This window comes from Elaeis guineensis, chromosome 1 (genome assembly GCF_000442705.2).
Source record: "Elaeis guineensis isolate ETL-2024a chromosome 1, EG11, whole genome shotgun sequence".
Lineage (NCBI taxonomy): Eukaryota > Viridiplantae > Streptophyta > Magnoliopsida > Arecales > Arecaceae > Elaeis > Elaeis guineensis.
Genome location: NC_025993.2, coordinates 155142510 through 155164836, shown reverse-complemented (window position 1 = coordinate 155164836; position 22327 = coordinate 155142510). Strand labels below are relative to the sequence as shown.

At 39.4% G+C, this 22327-nt stretch overlaps 1 protein-coding gene across 1 annotated transcript in view; it reads left to right on the top strand.

The window, feature by feature from the left end:
* The first annotated feature begins 222 nt into the window (after positions 1 to 222).
* The window catches only part of LOC105039390 (nuclear-pore anchor-like), an 89013-nt gene continuing 66908 nt past the window's right edge, over positions 223 to 22327 (top strand). Inside the window, 11 exon segments of the mRNA XM_073244727.1 lie at positions 223 to 692; positions 810 to 956; positions 1665 to 1763; positions 3434 to 3562; positions 3634 to 3726; positions 3817 to 3882; positions 11902 to 11991; positions 12217 to 12294; positions 12542 to 12663; positions 19297 to 19396; positions 19506 to 19598. Of these exon segments, the coding sequence (XP_073100828.1) occupies positions 387 to 692; positions 810 to 956; positions 1665 to 1763; positions 3434 to 3562; positions 3634 to 3726; positions 3817 to 3882; positions 11902 to 11991; positions 12217 to 12294; positions 12542 to 12663; positions 19297 to 19396; positions 19506 to 19598 (1323 nt within the window). The 5' untranslated portion in view covers positions 223 to 386.

The following is a 22327-nucleotide window of genomic DNA, read 5'->3' as shown; positions in this document are numbered from 1 at the left end:
TTACCGTCAGCTGTCCACCGCTGTATGTTCGTGTTCGGGGCCGGCATGCACATGCAAGCCCAGGCGACCCCGTCAATTCTTCCCCTTATCTCATCCGTCCATCTGCCTATCCGATCTCTTCTGATCAACGGTACAGAGCGATCCAACTTAAAAATCCAGTCGATCTCCATCCAACTTAAAAATCCAGTCGATCTGCACCATCGAATCAAACGTGAAATGGCGCCCCGCGGTGCCACGCTGCCGTCCCGCACCGCCTTACGGTTCGTCTTCTTGGCTTCCGCGCTCGTTCTTGCCTTCGCCTGCTCCTCTCCTCCTCCTCCCTCCTGGCTTCCAAACTCTAGTGTTCTTGCTCTCCTCCCGAGGGCGATCGCCATTTGCGACCGATCATGCCGCTGTTCCTTTCCGAGGAGGAGTCCCGGCTCCCCTCTCACGACGCCGCGACGGTGTCGGGGAGGGCCGATGCCGTCATTCGGGATCTCCACCTCCAGGTCGACACGGCCAAGGCGGAGAAGGACGCCGCCGCCATTGCCGCCGAGCAGACCTGCGCCCTCTTGGAGCAGAGGTACGAGTCCCTCTCCGATGACCTTACTCGGCTCCGGTCCGAGAACGCCCAGCTCTCCGCCTCCATCGAGCAGAGGCTCTCCGAACTCGCCGAGGTCCAGGCCGAGAAGCACCGGCTCCATCTCAAGACTGTAAGCACTCCTCGCTTTCTTGATTCGCGATTCTTGACTGTTGTCAAGGTTTCTTGCGCTATCTCTTTCCCGATCGCCATTTTTCTCATTTGCTTCCTTGATTCTTGGATATCTCAGGTTGAAAAGGATGGAAAGATAGAGAGACTGTCATTGGAAACGGTGGAACATCACAAATCCAAGCGCCAGCTTCTGGAATTGGTGGAACAAAAAGATGCGGAGATCAGGGAGAAAAATGCCACCATCCAGAGCTATCTTGATAAGATCGTGAGTACACTTCCATTTTCATCGATGCGTGGATTGCAGTATAGAATGGCATACATTAGAGTAAGAACCGAGGAGGCATTTTTATATATAACTTTCTTTTTAGATCTGATGTATTTTTGTCTCCCTTGTGCTCTAAACATATCACACCCTTCCCAACCTTCCACTGAAGAGAGGTCAAGTTTATCAAAGCCCTATATAATGTGATTTTAGTACTATATAGGATTTGATACAGTTATCTGTCGAAAGCACATATTATATCAATTTTATCATGCACCACGTTTTTGAGTTTTGTTATAAGGTGAAGTGACATCTCCTATTCTTCTGTCGGGTGCTAAAAAGAAAGGGGTAGATGTCTTGCATACATTTTAGATGTCTTAGATGCTAGAAGAAGTTTTTTCCCGTGTGCCATGATTACTAGCTTAAATAGGTGCTATTAGTTCAAGCCGGTGATTATGAAAGATGATTTTGCAAGCTGGCAATTTGTTTAAAGAACATTTATGTTCCTACGTGCATATAATCAATCTAAGAGTTATGATTGCAATAGAAGAGTGTTATGATATATTGGCACTCTTTGGCCTCTTGCATCTTTATTTGGGTTGCTTGTCATAAAAGACATCACAATGTTGTCTTCCATGAAGTTGGATTTACTGTGGTATTTATTTTGTAGCTTGAAAAACAAGTAAATGTCTTCTTTTCCCTTCTCAACAGGGTAGTTTGACAGACAATGCTACTGCAAAGGAGGCTAGGCTGCATGATATTGAAGCAGAATTGGTGCATTGTCGTGTGACATGTAATCGTCTTACTCAGGTTAGACCAGTCTTGGTATTGTCTTGTTTTATGGTTGGGATATCTGGATACTTGGATTTCTTCTCATATTTATTTGACTTTTGCTGGTGCCTTTCCTTTGATTTCTATAGTTATTAATAGAAATGAATGAAATTCATAATATCTTCTTAATTTGTCTAACGTACTGTTGTTAGGGTTATTAATTGCTTATGTCTCTATGAAATTTGACTGGGATTGTCTTTGAGAAGATCTAATCAAGCCAAGCGATTTAACTTTTTTTGTTAGGACCAGGATACATTTGAATTTGAATTTGCAATTAAATAGAAAATAGACATAAGTAGGTATTATTAGTCTAGGCCCAACCTAACTTATTACAAGACCTAATATGATCCATTAACCCAATGCACCAGCATGTATGCAAAATTCTGTTTGATTACCAAAATGGTAATGATTTGTTTTTCTATTGACAATTTTCCATTTCACTCCAATATTTTGTCATCTAATGAAGCACTTTGGGTCACTAGTTTTTTGTTATTGATGAACAACCTTTTATTGAAGCCTGTACCGCCTATTTCTTTGGGTTAAGTTCCATGTTTTAGTTCTAATTTGTCACTTTTCATGCATCGGTACTTGACATACGAAGGTTGCTAAAATATCATTTTGTTGCCATAAATGCAATCAAACTACTAAAGGCTAAGAGCTCTCCAAAGCTTAGGTATATAAAAATGGACCATTTATGATCTTATATATCTTCACTAATAAAACTTAACTAATTATGTATGGCTATGCCTTCATGGTGAGAAACCTATTGGCTTATCTATGAGTCTTGTGAAGTTATTCTTGAAGAAATTGTAATTTGTGTAATTTCACTATAAAACTTAGCTAATCTATAAATAGTTCTTCACTTAATCCTGAAAATGAAAGTTCTGTGGAATTACTATTTTTTAAATTCTTGGTTCATATAGTTTTTGTAATATTTTTTGATCTTAAAGCTTAGCTTATAAAATGTTTGTCAGATAACATGGAGATAATTGCAAGCCATACCCTATGACATACTTTACGAGATCTAACCAACGACTGTGCCCTGCTTCACTCTCAGCCAAGCCTGTTATGACATGAGCATGTAAAGCTATTGATATATGATAATCTCATCTAACCTCTATGGCTTTGAAAGATGAAATCTCAACTGGTCTGAACTTTGCATATGGCTCTTTTATTGCATTCCACTTAGAGGAAGTTGGAAATAGGATCCATTTTTGTATCTTTCTTTTGGAATGTTCTTTTGCTTCCTCTTCCATACCAATTGTTATATTTAGTTCAGGTATATGTTATATTACCAAGAAAATCCAATTCATTCTCTTTTAGATAATTTATATGTTCAATAGTCATGAGTTCTGCATCTTATTCTAATTAAATAAGTAGCCAATATTTATTTGCATTCCCCCCATGTTTTGGTAATATTCACTGGCTTTGTTATATATTTTTAAACCATTTAAAGATTTATGCATCTTTGTATGGTTGTTTCTTGCTCCATTATTCTTTATCCCCCCAACCCAACCAGAGACTTAGGTCTCTTCTTCAATGCATCGGGAATAAGTCATAGCCATTTCTAGTATCTTGTCATTTACTTTGTTGAATTGATTATGAATATGGAATGGATGATGTTTACTTTAGTATATTTTCATGAGCAGGAGAAAGAACTGCTTGAGCAGCATAATGTATGGCTTAATGAGGAGTTGAGTGCCAAAGTTAAGAGCCTCATTGAACTACGTAAAATGCATATGGATGTTGAGGCAGATATGTCTGCTAAGCTTGCTGGTGTAAGTGAGCTAGTTCAAATATATTCTGACAATAAATTTGAAATATATCATTAAGGGATTTCGGCTTCCAGTTTGAAAGACAGATTGATGAATCTTCGATATTGTTAACATGGAGTAGAGAAAGAGTAAGGGAACTAGAGATGAGAATCACCTCTTTGGAAGAGGTATTATGTCATTTGTTTTCATTGTAATTTTGGGTTAATTCTTCTTGCCCATTCTATCTAACATATAGGATCATTGCTTGTGCAATGAAGGAGTTATGCTCATCTAAGGACACTGCTGCTTCTACTGAAGAGCGTTTTGCTGCTGAGCTATCAACTGTAAGTATAATCTCTGGTGCTGTCAAGATTTCCTTTTCATGCATGCAGCCATTGCCTATTTTGCTCATACATTCTGTTGGGAGACGGTTATCTCAGTTTGTTTTAAAAGTAGTTATTTGCTTTTCTATTCATAACCTCAATATTGTTGTTTTTCTTTTAGTTATTTGCTTTTCTATTCATAAGCTCAAAATTGTTGTTTTTCTTTTCTGTTTGGAGAACATAATGAAATAGGTAGCAACATGAAATTTTTTCGGGGCTTAGTCGGACTTGAACTTATAAGAACTAGTTTATGTGCTTTTCATTTCCTGGATTGGAAGTGATTGTGGATGCGGGCCATTCAGTATCATTATATCTTGTTAGATGTTATTATTTAGAGGATGTGATCCCATGGTTTTCAGAATCGTCCCGAATCGGATGGTTCGGAGCGTGCCGAACTGGACCGATGGGGGATCGGGATGGTTCCAGTTTGGAAAATGGCACATGTCGGTGCTGAGGGAGAAAGAGGGGGAAAGAGTAAAAGAGAGAGAAAGGAGGAGAGGGAGAGACCACGATGCCGTCAGAGGCCGCTGGAGGGTGACGGAAGTCTTCACAGCTTGGATCGTCCGTTAGGACTTTTAAACGAGAGAAAGAGAGAGGGGGGAGCGACTTATCTGAGGAAGACGCAGCTGGCGAAGGGCTGTCGTTCGCCAGCTGTCGGAGCTTGTCGGGTGGTTGCCATGGCCACCAGCCGGCGGAAGCCATGCAGGTGGATCCGCGGCTGTCTGTTCCTTCATCGCATTTTTTTAAAAACACGATGAATAGTGAAGCCGGCAATCGATTTGTCGGCTTTATTTTTTGAATTTTTTTTTAAAAAAAGACAAAAATAGTGAAGCCAGCAATTGGTTTGCCGGCTTCACTTAGTTGAAGCCGGCAAACCAATTGCCGGCTCCATGTTTTTTCGGCTTTTTTAAAAAAAAGCCTTGCTCGCGATGCCGCATGCATGGACTGCACGATCCGGTGGCCAATCGGCCCCTCCGACTCCTTCCCCTCCTTTTCTTTCTTCCCCCCTCTCTCTCTATTTCTCTCTCTTTCTCTTTTTTCCTCCTCCCGGTTTGTTTCCTTTCTCTGTGTCGGTTCGCACCGGTCTGGTCCGATACAAACTTGTACCGCCGGTCGGGCGGCATGGGCTCCAGTACCGAGTCCGCGAACCTTGTGTAATCCTTTTTTTTGGTTGAAATAACCATTGTTTTGATGGTAATTAGGATCTCTAATTTGTCATAGTAGCTTGATATGAGATCGTTTGAAGTCTTTTCAGTTGGCTAGTGCTATGCAGTAGTGCCTTTAGTGGCATTTGTTGGAAGGTTGCTTGTAGTGGATATACTATCAAGGGCAGCATGCCACTATATTGTCAACATAAAACCTGTTATTGGGGTTCTTTTGTATAACTGGAATGCGGAAATATATAAATGTATGTATATATTGTCATAAGACCTAACATTATGTATATTTTGAGCATATAATATATATATTTACAAATGCATGCATACACATATATGTATATATACATGTTATATGTATGTATATACATGTATATATATACACATGCTACACACAAACATATACATACACATGCATATATTTATATATATGTATGAATAAATGTGTATATACACTTTTATGCTTATGCATACATATATACAGACATACATATTTATATACACACGCACGTGTTTGTGTGCCTATATATATATATATATGTGTATTTATATGCATCAAATTATATTGATTAACATTCCCCCGCGTGCTCATTGTAAGGTTCTCCTTGATACCTTGTCTTGGCATTTGTCACCCGGAGTTACCTACTTATCAACGTGACATAATGAAATACTGGTGTATAATATGAATAATAAGATGGTCATTCTTGGACATAGCTGCCATGATATAACCCGCATCTCAACTAAACTAAGAAGCACATGCAGAGAGAGAGAGAGAGAGAATGAACTTGTTCTGTTGTATTATGACCTTATTTTCTATCTGTTGCTTGAAGATGTTGTTGCCTTGGCCCATGAGAGGGGGTGTTGTGCCTTCTTTGTGGAAAGGAGTGCAGTGGTAGTGACTTGGGCAAGCAGTTGTTGGGGTTTGGGGTATTGAATCAGGCACATGCTTGGTTCATTGGGCAGCTAAAATTTTTGTTTCCATGCTGGAGTTTTTGCATAGAGTCAGTGGACTTCCTGTTCATACTTTGGCCATGGTGCCAGATTAGGCATTCACTTGTGAAGCTAAACTGATGATAATTCTTTTAATCAATGAATTGTTGGATTAGATTTCTGGCTATGAAGTTTTTCTAATATATATTGTTGTGAATTGAGAAGTTCCTCTTCTTTAATTAAAATGAGGTGTATTTACAATAACGAGCCTAACAGCTTTTTGCACCACAAGATTTTACATTAAGGGCATGTTCTTTTGTGGGTAAATATTGTGGGAAAGTTGGTCAACTTTTTCATTGACCAACTTATCGATGTTCTTATGCTTTTCAAGATAGGTAAGTTACTTTTTCATGGATAGAATTTATCCATCAAATAGGAGAAAATCTTACCCATCTAGGGGGTGGCTAAATCATTTTTCCATCGATTGGAAAAATAACTTTTTTAATTCGTTCCTAATAATCCTTAACTTTATAATAATAATAATAGAATATATTATCATATAGTATATCATTATAATAGTATAATATAATATATTATTATATATAAAGATATATATTATATTATGTTAATATAAGATGTTAACATAATATAATATACTATGATATATTATAATAATATAATAATATATAACAATATAATAATATAATATATTATTATTATATATAATAATATTTATATAATAATATAATGATAATGTAATAATATAATATGTTTTATATATAATAACGTATACTAATATAATATAATATATTTTGCTATATTATTATATATAATAATATTATATAATGTATGATACATTATATTAATATAAGATATTAATATAACATATAATAATATAATAATATATAACAACAAAATAATATAATATATTATAATATTGTAATATAATAATATAACAATATAATATGATATAATATATTATTATATACTATATTACTATAATATATTATAATAATAATATAATATATAGTATTATACTATTATATATAATAATACTTATATAATAAAGGGTATTATGGAAAATATGGATAGATCTTAGCAACTTATCCAGAAAACTAGTAATGCAAAAGAACATGAATAATAGATTTCCAAGCTATTTTCCAATGCATAATAGAACATAGGTAAATTATTTTTTTGTTTAAATGTTGCTTGGAAAATATTTATCTAGAAAAATATATAGATTTTTGGATAAATTTTTTACCCTCAAAAGAACGGGCCCTAAGGTTTAGACTCATCAAAAGGCAACAATAGGAAAGGAGTCTTTTTTTTTTTTTTTAAAAATTATTAATCAGTGAACATAAAAGCATGTCCGATTTTATATCTGCCCTTGAATAGTGGATAATAGTCAAATAGTTCAGTGAATCAGGAGCTCATCCTTTGGAGTTGCTGTACTGCATACCATTTTTTACACCTTCTCTTGTTGTGCCCAATGTCTTTTGTTTTGGTGGGTGGATGATTTTGACTCAGACAAAGTCCTGCACTTGGAACCTGTATCCTAATTTATTTAATTTGTGCCTTTGGTCAAGCTATATCACCGGTCAATCTTCAAAATTCATTTTGCTTCAAAGTCAGCTTGCATTTTATTTTGCAATTCTTTGATGAAGGTTGCTCCTCTTCACAAGCCTTCAGGTTTCATTGATTATATTTTTAGGATCTCTTTCAGATATGGGATGTTGACAATTTGATTGTGTTAGAATTTGACGCCTCGAGATTCAGCCCATATTGAGCCCACAGCGAGGTTCGCGGCGAAAAACGGAGTCCAACGAGACCAAGATCACCTGAATCGGAGCTCGGATGGAGGAGATACGAGCTTTTGAAGTCGGCACGAGAATCGAGGCGGTGGAGGACCGCCGGCGACCGGCGGCAGTGCGGCCGCAGGCGGCGGCGCGCGGGACGCGCGTCCCAGGCCCGCGTGGGACGCGCGACCCAGGCCCACGCGGGATGCGCGACCCAGGCCCAGGCCCACGCGGGACGCGCGACCCAGGCTTGCTGGCCCCTTGCCCCGGTCCACCGTGGACCGGGTGGTCCACGGCGCGGTCTGTGGATCGCGTGGGCGTTTCCCACGCATTTCTCGCGGTCCACGGTCCTATTCCGTGGATCGGAGCGCGATCTAAGGGCCGAGGAGGCTCCCGGTCTTGATCCGACGGTCCAGGGGGTTTTTTGGCTTTGTTTAGGACTCCTAATCCCTCTCTAATCACGTTTTAAGCTCTGTTTAAGGTCTTTAAAAAGGCCTGAGACGAAACAGAGGGGTGTGGGTTCGGTTTCTCGCCGCCGTACGAACCAGAGGAGAGAGAGAGGCTAGGGCGCTGAGAGAGAAGGAGCAGGAGGCTCCTGGACAGCGGTCGCCAGGCTCTTCAGGGGTTCAGGGAGGTCTCCAAGAGAGAGAGAGCTTTTGTGAGGAGAACTTTATGTGAGAGAGAATTGGGTGTACAAGGGTTGAGGGTGAGGTCTCTTCTTGTAAAATTTTCTTTTCATAGTGAAGTTTGCATGCCCGGTGGAGGCGAGCCCTTTTGTGGCTGATCCACGTATTTTGATTGTTTTTTCTTCTGTTTTGTTTCTTCTTTCTTCCTGCTGCATCGCGTGGTACTGAAAGGATCTTGGGAGGTGGTGTCCTGGCCAGACATCCACCCAACAAGTGGTATCAGAGCAAGGCAGTACAAGGACGTAGATTGCAGTGGTGGTGAGCAAGACTGAAGATGGAGAAAACGGGAACAATCAAGATGGAGATCAACAAGTTCGATGGTAAGAGCAATTTCTCCTTGTGGCAGGCAAGGGTGAAGGACGTGCTCATCCAACAGGGGTTGATCGATGCTCTCTTGTGCGATGAGAAGCCGACCACCATGGAGGTGCGGGATTGGAAACGGTTACAGATGCAGGCGGTGAGTACCATCCGCATGTACCTGGCGGATGAGGTGGTGATCCATGTGCTGAGCGAGACTTCTCCGACGGTGCTGTGGTCGAAGCTCGAGGAGTTGTACATGGCGAAGTCTCTCACCAACACACTTTTCCTCTGGAGGCAGTTTTACCAACTGCGGATGACTGAGGGACAGAGCGTGCAGGAGTATTTGAGCCACTTCCAGAAGATCCTCACCGACCTTCTCAGCGTTGGCGAGAACGTTGAGGAGAAGACCAGGGCGCTGGTTTTGCTGGCGTCGCTTCCCTCTTCGTACGAGTCCTTGGTGACTGCTCTTCTAGTGGGGAAGAGCACTATCAAGATGGACGAGGTCACCGCGGCGATACTCCAGAACGAGGTTCTCAGGAGGGAGAACCCAGCTTCGAGCTCAGGTGGCGATAGCTCAGCTTTGGTGGCTTCTGGAGATGCAGGAGGCGGTAGACGGAGCGACAGGAGATCGCAACGAGGGCGGTCTAAGTCCAGGAGGGACTTGAGCAAAATCAGGTATTACCGGTGTGAGGAGTTGGGGCATCTAGCCAGAGATTGCCCTCAATTGAAAAATCGGACGGTGGCTGTTGTAGCGACGGCCGGCAGTGATTTAGATGGAGATGTCTTTGAGATATCTGACGAGGTATCTACTTCTTCCCAGCAGTGGATATTAGATTCTGCATGCCCCTATCATGTGTGTTGCAGAGAGGAGCAGTTTGACTCCCTGGAGAACAGTGAGAGCACTGTATATCTGCCGGATGGATTGAGCTGTGCGATCAGAGGTATTGGGACGATCAGCTGGAGGACACATGACGGTGCAGTGAGGAGATTGGGGGAGGTCCGATACATACCCGATTTCAGGCGGAATCTTATCTCACTTAGCAGATTGGATTCGAGAGGCTACAGGATGGTAGCTGGTGGAAGAATTCTAAGGGTGCTACGCGGCGATAGGATTGTGCTGGAGGGGAAGAAGGGGAGCAGAGGACATTATTACCTGGCAGGGAGCCCAGTGCGAGGTGGAGCATCGGGAGCCAGGTGGAGCCCAGAGCGAGGTGGAGCTCCAGGAGGCAGATCGGGCACGAGACAGGAGACTCGGGAGGACGAGAGGCGACGTCGCAAGGTAAGATTCCTATTGCCGCAGGATGATGCCCCGAGCAGGTCTCAGGTCAGAAGGAGCACAGCATACGACGGAGATGGGATCGAGCAGCCTGGCTCGACTCCCATGTTTGCCCATCCATGTCAACAGGCGATTGCCCCAGGGCATGGGGGCGAGGAGATCCAGAAGCTCTCGGAGTTTGGAGGAGGCCGAATATCGAGTCGAGGTGGAGATTGTTAGAATTTGACGCCTCGAGATTCAGCCCATATTGAGCCCACAGCGAGGTTCGCGGCGAAAAACGGAGTCCAACGAGACCAAGATCACCTGAATCGGAGCTCGGATGGAGGAGATACGAGCTTTTGAAGTCGGCACGAGAATCGAGGCGGTGGAGGACCGCCGGCGACCGACGGCAGGCGGCAGCGGCGCGGCCGCAGGCGGCGGCGCGCGGGACGCGCGTCCTAGGCCCGCGTGGGACGCGCGACCCAGGCCCACGCGGGACGCGCGACCCAGGCCCAGGCCCACGCGGGACGTGCGACCCAGGCTTGCTGGCCCCTTGCCCCGGTCCACCGTGGATCGGGTGGTCCACGGCGCGGTCTGTGGACCGCGTGGGCTTTTCCCACGCGTTTCTCGCGGTCCACGGCCCTATTCCGTGGATCGGAGCGCGATCTAAGGGCCGAGGAGGCTCCCGGTCTTGATCCGACGGTCCAGGTGATTTTTTGGCTTTGTTTAGGACTCCTAATCCCTCTCTAATCACGTTTTAAGCTCTGTTTAAGGTCTTTAAAAAGGCCTGAGACGAAACAGAGGGGTGTGGGTTCGGTTTCTCGCCGCCGTACAAACCAGAGGAGAGAGAGAGGCTAGGGCGCTGAGAGAGAAGGAGCAGGAGGCTCCTGGACAGCGGTCGCCAGGCTCTTCAGGGGTTCAGGGGGGTCTCCAAGAGAGAGAGAGCTTTTGTGAGGAGAACTTTATGTGAGAGAGAATTGGGTGTACAAGGGTTGAGGGTGAGGTCTCTTCTTGTAAAATTTTCTTTTCATAGTGAAGTTTGCATGCCCCGTGGAGGCGAGCCCTTTTGTGGCTGATCCACGTATTTTGATTGTTTTTTCTTCTGTTTTGTTTCTTCTTTCTTCCTGCTGCATCGCGTGGTACTGAAAGGATCTTGGGAGGTGGTGTCCTGGCCAGACATCCACCCAACAGATTGCAACTGAAAAAAAAATTGTTTCATATTATTAGGGAAATTTTAATATTGAGAAACTAGAGACCTGTTTGGTCGGAAAAATGAATGCTTCATGGTGTATAAAGTATGACTGTGAGTTGCTGTTTGTCTTTTATTTTTGTTAATGCTGACCTGATTTGGTGGTGATCTCTCTCCTCTCTCTCTCTCTCTCTCTCTCTCTCTCACACACACACACACACACACACGTGCACACGTGCATAATTTTATTTACAATTCAACTGAAGAAGCTTACTCCATAGGTTAACCAATGTTACCACTCTTTTGTAGTAATTTCAATTTTTATGATGACATTGCTCTAGATTAAATGTGTCTTGCCCTGGTTATTCTATAGTTGCCTATGCCATCATTTGCATGAAAAATAAAATTTTTCTCTTATGTGGCTGTTTCTTTGGAGTGTCTAAGATTTCTGTGGCAAATGCTCTCAGTGTGATATGCTGATGTTAATCACTAACAAGCATCAGAAAAGGGCAGAACTGTGCTTTTCTTATCATTCTTTTTTTTTTTTTTTGTTTGTTAGTGATGGGAATTTATTTTAGGTTCTCTTAATTTTTTAAACCAAATCCAAGCTCCTTTTTTTTCTTTAAATAAATTTAAATAATCCAGTAGTTTTCTTTACCTGTAATAGATCACAAAGCTTGTTGAACTTTACAAAGCAAGTTCCGACAAATGGTCCAAAAAGGCAGGGGAGCTTAAGGGTGTTATCGAAGCACTGGAGGTCAGGATATCATCTCTAAATCGGTGCATCGAGCTCAGTATAATTTACACTTGTGGTTCTTCTTCTTCTTTCTCTCTCTCTCTCTTTTTTGTTGGGGGGGCGGATGGGGAGGGGAGGGACAGGTCGGGATGTTCAATTATCTGATCAGTTTGTTGATATTATGCGATTGAACAAGGCTTACTGCATCAGATTATGTTCTGATTTGGTTTTCTTCTGCTAATGCAGATACATATGGCTCAGGTCAAAAATGAGTACAAAGAGAAACTTGAAAAGGAAGCATCACTTAGAAAGGATCTTGAAAAGGTATTGCTGTACTATGTATTGACTGTGCTGTATCTACTTAAAATTCAATGCTTGTTATTGGATTTCTAGGTCTATCATTGGAATGCTGAGTATGAATAAGAAATGTATGCATTCTCGACTTTTTTGTTCTCTGATGTGTGTGTATAAATGCCATCTGGCCAATACCAAAAATTTTTGTCAGGCTAAATGATTTTTTTTCAGCTCTTTTTTTTCCTGTTCTGGCAATAGTTTGTTTCTTGGTCCACAGGAAGCTGCAGACATGAAAATGAAGCTAGAAAAGTTCGGAGCTCAAACTGAGAATGCAAAGGCTGATGAGTTGAGCCTTCTTCCAGTAGCCAGTGTCCATGCCAATCCAACCTTGCAAGAACTGTATGCTTGTTTACCCATTGCACAGCTTGCATATTAAGTTTGCACTCTTGTGTAGTCTTTGTGTCGAACAAGTTTGTTACATGCCAGATCAAGTTCTTCATTATTTGTAGATGTGTCATAATGTTTGAACTCATGGTTGGCAACCGTGGTATTATCTATAGTTACAGAGTGGTTTGATTTTATAAATTTGTTAATATTATTAGATGTAATCTCAAAATATAAGGGAGTCCAACTAGTTGTTCTCTTCTTGTTTGTTTACATTTTCTATTTGTCAATCAAAATTTTGTGACCATGTCACTGCAAACAATTATTCATGTGGTTTAGGAATTAGGATTTTTATATCTACAATTATTCAGTGGACAACTTGGGATAATGTCTGGTTCTAGAATAACAGATATGTGTTCAAGAATGGAGACTTAATGTATAAAATTGTTCCATCATTTTGGTGAAGATATGCAAGAGAAAAGTGACTAGAAAAGGTGCTTGTCAGCTTTGCTAGAATCCAACTTTTACCCACCCTTCAACATGCTTTATTGTGGCGCCCAAAAGGTTATTTGGTTGAATAAAGCTAGATAAGTGGATTTTGTTTATAAATCTAGTAAGCCCTTGAAGATCAAATTATTATAATTTTTTCGATGACCTATGTCATATTAAGAAAAGTTAGTTGATTGTTATATTAGAGGCTTTATGTATTACAATTTGGATAATTGGTGCTAGTGATGTATGTGTCTTTACCTCAACTAGACCTACTTAAAGGTGGAATGCCTTGTAAAAGGTTTATACAAGCCAACTTTTGTTCCCACTTTGAAGGCCAGTTTCCTCATTTACCCTTTATGATCAAGTATTCTCTAAGTATTTGGTAGATAAATGAAGGCTTTATAAACTTTAGGATAATTTGTAGATTACCAATAGAGTACCTACGGATCCACCTTCTAGATTTGCTCTAGCTTAAGCTGCGTTACTTGGACACTCATGTCTAGCTTCTAGCATTTGTGTCATAAATATCCGAATAGGATATGCATCATGGACTTGAATATTTATCAAAATTCTTTTGCTTAAAGCTTTAAGAAATTGGTAGGGAGTTGGCATTCTTGACCAAGAGTCACCATACCACGTTGAACCAGATGGTTCGGGGTATGGTTTGTTGGACCGGGCCGTATTGCCCACTATGGGCACACTGTACTATATCGATCTTGTATCAGTATGCTATCTAGTACTATACTGAACAATTTACCGACACTATAATAAGATGGTACCGGCACAGGGTTTGGTACTAAGATGATGAATCTTGGTTCGGAGTGTCTTGAACCATTTTGAGGGAGAATTAGAACAATTTTGCCTTTTGGTTTGAAAAATGATGCGAACTGCTCCGAAGCGGATAGTTTGGATTGGTATCAGTGCGAACTTCCTTGCCGGTTCAAGCTCCACACCTCTTGCTTCAATGACAGAGAGGGAGGGCTGCGAAGGCACTCTATTTTTTTTTTAAAATCTTGAAAATTAAAAAAATGCTGGATTTTGTTGATTTCAAGCCTTTGATTAGCCATAGGGGTTGAGGGGTAGTCGATCATTGCACGGCTTCATATCAGAGACATCCTTGTGATTTGATTGAGAGATGTTGAGGAGAGGCCACCATGGTACCCAATTGGTGGAGGGCCCAAAAAGAGTCATGGCAAGAAGGCAACTGTTCAAACCTGCAAGAAATGCAAAGGAAAGATAGTTGCATCTTCTTTGGAGAGACTAAAGGAGATCCATTCACTTTGATTCAGAGAACAGCAAGCCATCTGATGACTGGTTGCCTAGATTATCATGCAATACTAGGAATGACAGTTTATCTTCATCCCATGATGCATCTAGTGGCTAGGGAGATAGTGGGGATAGGGTACCATAGTTTATGATGGTCTTCAATTCACTGATGAGTCCCAATATACTCTTGCCACACAAAATAGGGATGGTGCATGACCTGGCTGAGCTCGCGAGGACATCATCTCATATAGGAGACGAGCTCCTCATGGTCATTTGAGAGGTGATGTTGCTACTGCAGATGACATTGCACATGGAGAGGATCCTTAGACATATTTGGTTCCGAGTCACGCATTGGATCCTATGTTCCACACCAGGCAGCAACCTATGGCACATACGTACGTGACATCATTCTTGAGTGGTTACCGTATTGCGTAGCCTTAGCCATCGTTTGGGTGGATTTTGTTATCATCATCTTTGTATGGCTAGCCCAGTCTCAAAGTTAGGTAGATGACTCCTCCTAGATTATCTATCTTAGTGGACCATGGAAGCATTATGGAGGCCTATTGCAATGTGGAACTTTTGGAGAGCTGGTGTGACACTCCTCTAGAATACTATTATGATCTTGATGTTTGCAAGTTACATTGACACTCCACCAGATTTTAGATGTCGGTATGTATTTTATGCTTTATATACATTAAAATCGATTAAATTTGTTGTATTATACATATTTTTTAGTTATAAATACATCAGTTGGATAGATCCCAATTCTATTTCATGATATAAGAAAATCAAAACAAGGTTAAAACCACAAAGTGGACAACAATCCCATTAAAATTTTTGAGTACAAATTCAAAAAGAATTGAGAAAAAAATAAAAAAATAGAAAAAGAAATTGGGATTGGTATGCCAAGGTGTACCAAGCGTTGGTACGGTACGGAATTGATATTATTTCTTACCGATGGTTGACTGGTACAAATCCAGGTACTGGTTCAATGAATCTTATCTTGTTCCCGAATCTTGACCATGAATTCAACCCGCTAAAATGATGCTAAGTGCTAATAGTGTCATTTTGTTCTTTTTACTGATTGATCAATAATATAGGCAAGGATACAGGTCCTAAAGGGATGTCCCGCAGGACATCAGGACGGAATACTATCCTATGTGTTGGACAGACCCGTCCCACTAGCGTCTTAGCATCTTCTGATCGGAACATCTTGGGACATCCCTTGTTTTAAGTGTCGGGATGGGGCGGGACGACAACGCATCTTGTTCCATGAAAAAATCGGGGCAGCCCCATCCCACCATATAGGTACTACTTTGCAAAATACCATTTTTCAAAATCCTCAAGCATTTTAGAAAGTTTGAGTGTCAAACTTGCATAGAGGAAGAGCTTAACAAATGATATTTTTTTGTGCTTTCTTTTATACAATATTTAAATGCATAATATGTTGCTTAAAATTATTTTCCATGTATCCACATATCTTTTTTTTTTTTTTTTTTTTGCCCATTCTTGTTAATTTAGGCATTCGGCATGCATGTTGAATCTGATTTTTGTGTCCCTCTCAATGCAACATATTTGAAGCCAACATTATCTATGAGAATGATTGTTAACCAAGTTGATATTCCTAATCTTTTGCAATGACAAAAATATTTTTTTTGGGTACGATCCAGACAAAATCAAGTATTAAAATACAACCTTTTAAATCTTATCCATGAAAAAAATTTCCATAGCCTAACAGAATGTCTTAATTGATGCTCCTATACAAAACTATTGCTATGGTAGTAAAGTTTCTTCCTATCGGATAGAAATAAAATTGCCCTGGATTATGCTTGGGCTCATTTGTGAAATAAATGTCTGACTTGAGTCTGGCTTGAGTTGCAAATTAGTTGTTGCAAACATTTCATTATCTTGGCTTGCTATTCTTAAGTATTTCTAGATTGAGTCTGCATGTTTAAAATCTTACCAAACATGGAAGGTTTTGGTTACAACTGTTAACTGTAAAAGTATTCATATCATCACATGATAAATACAACACTACAAGATTTAGTAGTGGCCGATGGCTTGTTATTAGTTTTATTTGGAATTAATGAAAAAACATATTGGAGTTGAAGGCTATCACCAATAGGATTTCCACTTAGATCAATACATCTTTGCCAGCTTTCCTTAAGTTGATTTTTTTTTTTTTACATGTGACATAGGTTATTAAAGAGCAAATAGGACTTGGCCAAAATTTCATCAAGATCAGTGTTTCCTGGATTTACTATAGCAGTGACCTATGAAGTTACCTTATTTTTTGGTCTATCGAAGTTGTGGACTCCTGAAAATGAAATCAAAAGAAAAAGGGAATAGTGGATGTGCTAACATGATAAGATGATATGGTTCTATAAATTTTTATACAGTTTGTAGACAGTTGTAAATTGCTAGTATATAGTATTTTTTGTGGTTACATGTAGAATGTATGTACATAATATAAAACTTGCATATTTAAGGAGTATATAACCTCTCTTTAATTAGGCCTATTTTATCTTTTTTGGATCATTTTTAGCATTTATTAGATCTTATATATGTTTATCATATATAGAATTCTTTTGGATCAACTTCACATATGCGAGCTTTAAGTGTTTCAACCATGTCCAATGCCAATGAGTAGAAGGGTAGCTATGGAAGAAAGCAACAAAAAAAATGACATGTTTTTTCTGTTTTGATTTGTTTACCTTGCCACTGTGGTCATTGCATTGCCATCTTTGCTGAGTCCTCGTCCCTCATTTTCTTAATTTTCTTAAGAGGAAGTGGTAAAAGTTTTATTATTTATTGTGTTCCTCTTTCTCTTCATCTTCTTTCGGTTTCACATTCTCTTTCTTTTTATGATTCCTTTTTCACATTTGCTTCCACTTTCTTTCTTTTGTCTTTTCTCACTTATTATACGCCATACTCACCAATTGGCATATTTGATGAATGATTTGCATCAAAAACAAAATGTCCCAAACTTAAGAACATTCTGGCATGTCATTTGTTTGGTGTCTTCTCATGGATATGTGTTAGCAGGAATTTTTTCTGGGTAATCTGCCTGTTAGTGTAACAGCAATCTAATGAAGATAATTAATAAATGTGAATTCAATTTCTAGTGCAGTGGCCCTAACATAAGCTTATCTCAAAGTTAGAAGCAATATTTTACATCCCGGTGGGACGGGGGGCATTTCAACCATCCTGTCCCATTCTTGAGAGGACATAGGACTAGGATGAGGTTGGGAATTCGAAACCCATCCTTGTGGAGAGAGAAGAAGAACAAGAAAGGAAAGAAAAGAAATGAAAAGTAAAAAGTAAAAGGAAAGAAGAAGAAAAATGAAAGAAAGAAGGAAGAGAGAAGAAAAGGAAAGGACGGAAAGAAGAAAGGAAAGAGAAAGAAGAAAATGAAGAAAAGTAAGGAAGGGATAAGAACAAGAAAGCAAAAGGAAAGGAAAAAAATGAAGATAGAAGTAAAAGAAAGAAAAGAATGAAGGAAAACAAAAAGGAAAGAAAAAAAGAATGAATGAAAAGAAGAAGGGGAGAGAGACAGAGGAAATGGAAAGAAGAAGGGGAGAGAGACAGAGGATATCTATCGGGATGCTTGACCGAGACAGCTGTCGGGACGGGATGGGACAGCGGGGCATCTCGTTCCATAAAGATACCGGGACATCTTCGTCCCATGAGATTTAAAACCTTAGAAGTAAGGTTTGATGTATCAAGCTGTACTGTCTAGTACTAATCATACTATCCTGCACCACTAAGGGCCTATTTGGATATTCCTACAGGATTAATTAGGCTTATTGGCCCATTCATCTTGCATTTTTTAAGAGCCTATCCAATCCCAGCCCAGATCCTAGCCTTTGGGCTGTAGGAAGAAAGAAAGACTTATAGAGGTCTTTTGTTCTTCCCATAGGATACAGGTTGGGTGATATTTGGTTGATACATGGCCATGCTTAAATGGACAACCCAATCAACAAATCCTACAGAATTTTCAGCCCAATCTTGTAGGAATATCCAAATAGGCGCTAAGAGGTTTGATATGGCAATGTATTGATACATAGTACAGCTGTTCTTTCACCTCCAGCAGTGTATCTTGTGTCAGTACAAGGGTGCATCCAACTTGCAGCATACTGGTAAGCTAACAGTACAATGCCTGGTTCTGGATAGCAAACATTAGAAGAAACTGTAACTATTATTCATTACTTTTGGTGTCCACGTATATTTTTGAAAAGTTCTCTGTGTTATGCTAGAATTGAAACTTCTGTAATAGTTGAAGTTCCATTTATTTGTTATGTGGCAAACGGAAATCTATCTTCATGTGTTATCAATTTTTAATTCCTTCCGTTATGGGGTTTGGTGGATTGGATTTTACAATTTCGAAGTGGCTATAGGCTTATGGGAACAGCCGAGTTAATTTATCCCTTGCTGTATGGTTAATGAACATGACATGATTTTTTTAACCTTGGCTTTGTCATTAATGTTTCAATGGTCATGAGCATGGAAATATTCAATACTATAGAGCTTCTTGTTAGAACTTAATCTCTTGAAAAGTATCTAGAGGCACATGAAAACTGGTAAGTGAGAATGCTGACATAATCCGAACTTTTTCAAATTGCACTCTGAATAAGCTACCTGTATCAGTGTTTCTTGTGACACGGTCTGTTTATGCTCTTTATAAGTAACTTTTGAGTTTTGATAATAAATGTCAATACATTTGCAGCAAACATCCTTTTTGTTCTATCTTTTTTTCTCCTAAGTTGGTCAGATTGTTAATTATATTATTGTATTATGCTCAATTTCATCTTACGTGAGGAGGCAGCCTGTACATGTTCCTTTCATTTTCTTAAAAACATAAGCTGAAACATCAGTTGGTGAAACTGGCAGTGATAACACGCATGAGGATGGCCAGTTGGTTGTCCCTAGGATTCCATTAGGTATTTCTGAAACAGCATTAGCTGCTTCTCTTCTGCAAGATGGTTGGAATGTAAGATTTCTCACCTCCTCTTTTGATTCTCTCTCTCACATATTCTTTGTGAACGTATCATCTTTTTTCATTATTCATTTTGTGTTGAGTTTTTTCTTGTGGAGTGTAGCTTGCTAAAATGTATGAGAAATATCAAGAAACCTTTGATGCTTTGCGGCATGAGAAGTGGGGTCGGAAGCACGCAGAAGCCATTTTGGAACGGGTACTAATATTAACTGGTCTTAGAAAATTATTGACCTAGATTATTGTTTCTACTTATCTTTGCAGTTGAGGATCCCTAAAGTTCAACCTTGTAATTTGTATATTGGTCAAGGTTGAAATCTTTTGCTTATCATAATGTTTGATACTTGTATGCATGTCACAGTTTATGTATACAGTCTGTAGACTAGTACTTCATTAACTATCACAATTTCTGCTATAGACCACCAGTATCTCATATTGCTTTAGGGCATATTTCTCTATAAATTTAAATTTTTATATGTTTGGATATTCATGAATTTGTGTTGAGTATATAATTTGCAAGTGTTCCGTAAGGAATATGTTCATCTATTGTTGTATTTGAAACAGAAAGTATATTCATTCAGCGCAATAGGTAAACTATTTTGTTTAAACCTTTATATTTGATATTTTTCAGTGTTTTATGCTCCCTTTTGTCCTTAATGGTTTCTTTTTCTTAAAATTAAACTTATTTATCTATCCAAATCAAAGTTTGCCGTACTGGTTGCCACTGTACTTTATCGGGCGATAGGTATATCGTACTGTGCTAGTACTGAACTAGCATGTTGTCTCATAATGTACTGACAATTGGTATGCTACTTCGTAGTATACTAAACTACGTACCAACATGGTAATGGGATGGTATTGGTACGAGCCTATGAGATCTGATATCGAGACGGCGAATCTTAGTCCAAATTTACACACGACTAGTTTATCGAGTAGAAACTTATTTTTAAAAAGTCAAAAATTATGCATGCAATCTTGAACACGACAATTATTAGAATATTCTTATGAATTTGTGTGACTAATCAATTGGACACATTTTAAAAAGACTTTTGAGCATTTCCCTATAGTGGGTAATGTTGGTTTTTTTTTGTTGCAAAATCTCAAAGTTGTAGATGCTTTTAAATTTTGTAACTTTGGATATGTTTATGTCATGCTCTCGACCTGGGATCGCGGCAACCACGCATGCTCATGGAGACTCTCTCCATGAACATGTAAGGCATCTTTTCACAACATCATAAAGCAACAGCGGGACAAATAATCAATATATTAATATTCAAATTTAATTTAAATAACTAAATCAAATGTTTTATAGAATAATATTCTATAGTTCTGCATCAACCTCAATAAATTCTAATCTAAAATAAACATATCAAATTTTACTTTTAATTTGCTCTCCTATATTGAATCCTCTAGCCAAGCTAGTCCTTTAAATCTATAAAAACAGTAAAATACAGAGTAATGAAAGCTAAAACAGCTCAGTAAGCAATGAATACTTTAGCTCGATGAATTCAATAATATTAATATACTAAAAAAAAGCATGCAAGGTGCATCAATTCAAAATATACAACACTAGTTAAAATAAGATCCATGCAAAATTGATTTTCGTTCATAAATTGATTTCTTTTAAAACATCACATTCTTCTCGATAGCCATGAACTCAATCAAAGTACTAGCGCCTAGCCCCTATAGACAGGGTATCAAAATACCATCGTACAATCCTTAATGATAGGATATCGAAGTAGCAGTGTACAACCCCCATGGCAGGGTATCGAAGTACCAATGCACAACCTCCACTGGCTAGGTATAGAAAACGGCGTCTGGCTGCGAGTTAAAATCCATCTCAAATTAAAACACTTTTTCATGTTTCAATTCGAAAAGTTTATAACTATGAGACACTGAGATCAATCGATACAATCTATAGCAAATTCAATATGTTCGATCATAAATCATTTAACATATCGGAAAAGGACATTTGACAATCTAAAATACCATGCATCGAATTTATGAATCATGAATAATTCAATTTAGAACATATTTTATAATTCACTGATAAATCTAGAAAAAATGAAGCATTGCTTACCTCACGTGTACACCAACAAACCAAATAATTTCAAAAATTTCTTTTCAAAATTTTCAATTAATAGATCATATTGTAGTATCCCATTATGGGGCATCTTTTTGTCAAGACAACTGCACTGCTATACAAGATCAAGTCTAATAATTAGAAAGGTATAGATAATTAAGAAAGGTAGGATTGATAGATAGTCACATACAATGGTCTCGATCAATTTGGTCATGATAACTTTGTTCGATCAAGTTCAGACTAGGATACAAGTGGTTCCATAGATATCAAAAGAAAGCGATGGAAAAATAGGGGAAAACATGGTCGGTTCTTCCAAGAAAGATCTGGCAATTGCTGGCCAGAATCAAGGGTATGATGGATTAGGAAGATGGCAAACCAAACAAATCTAAGGATGGAAGGGTCTTACCTAGGTTCTGGCAATGATTGGGCCATGGATCTAGCGAGCACAGTGATGAAGTTTTGGAAATAAGAAGAGAAAAGAGAAGGGAAAATCTTTGATGGTCGCTGACGGCCGATGTTGATGGGGTAAGGGGCTTGGTCCCTTTAAATAGAGCTGGAGGGGAGGAGTTTGACTCCCTCCTGGCTCCAATTTTGGACTCCGATCGGGAGTGCATCGGGGAAGAAGACTCCCATTGACAGTCTTATTTCAGTTTTTTTCTTTTTTTTTTTGTTTTGGGCTTGAACTAGGTTTCTGGATCAGTCAAATGGACCAGGCCCAGTTCTACTTGGACTAGGTCATCACAATTTAGGACTTGCTTGGCATCAATTTTTTTGTTTCCTAGGTTTATGTTTTTAAAAGCAAAATCATGAATATTAAGGCAAAAAGATTTGTTTGGACTACCATT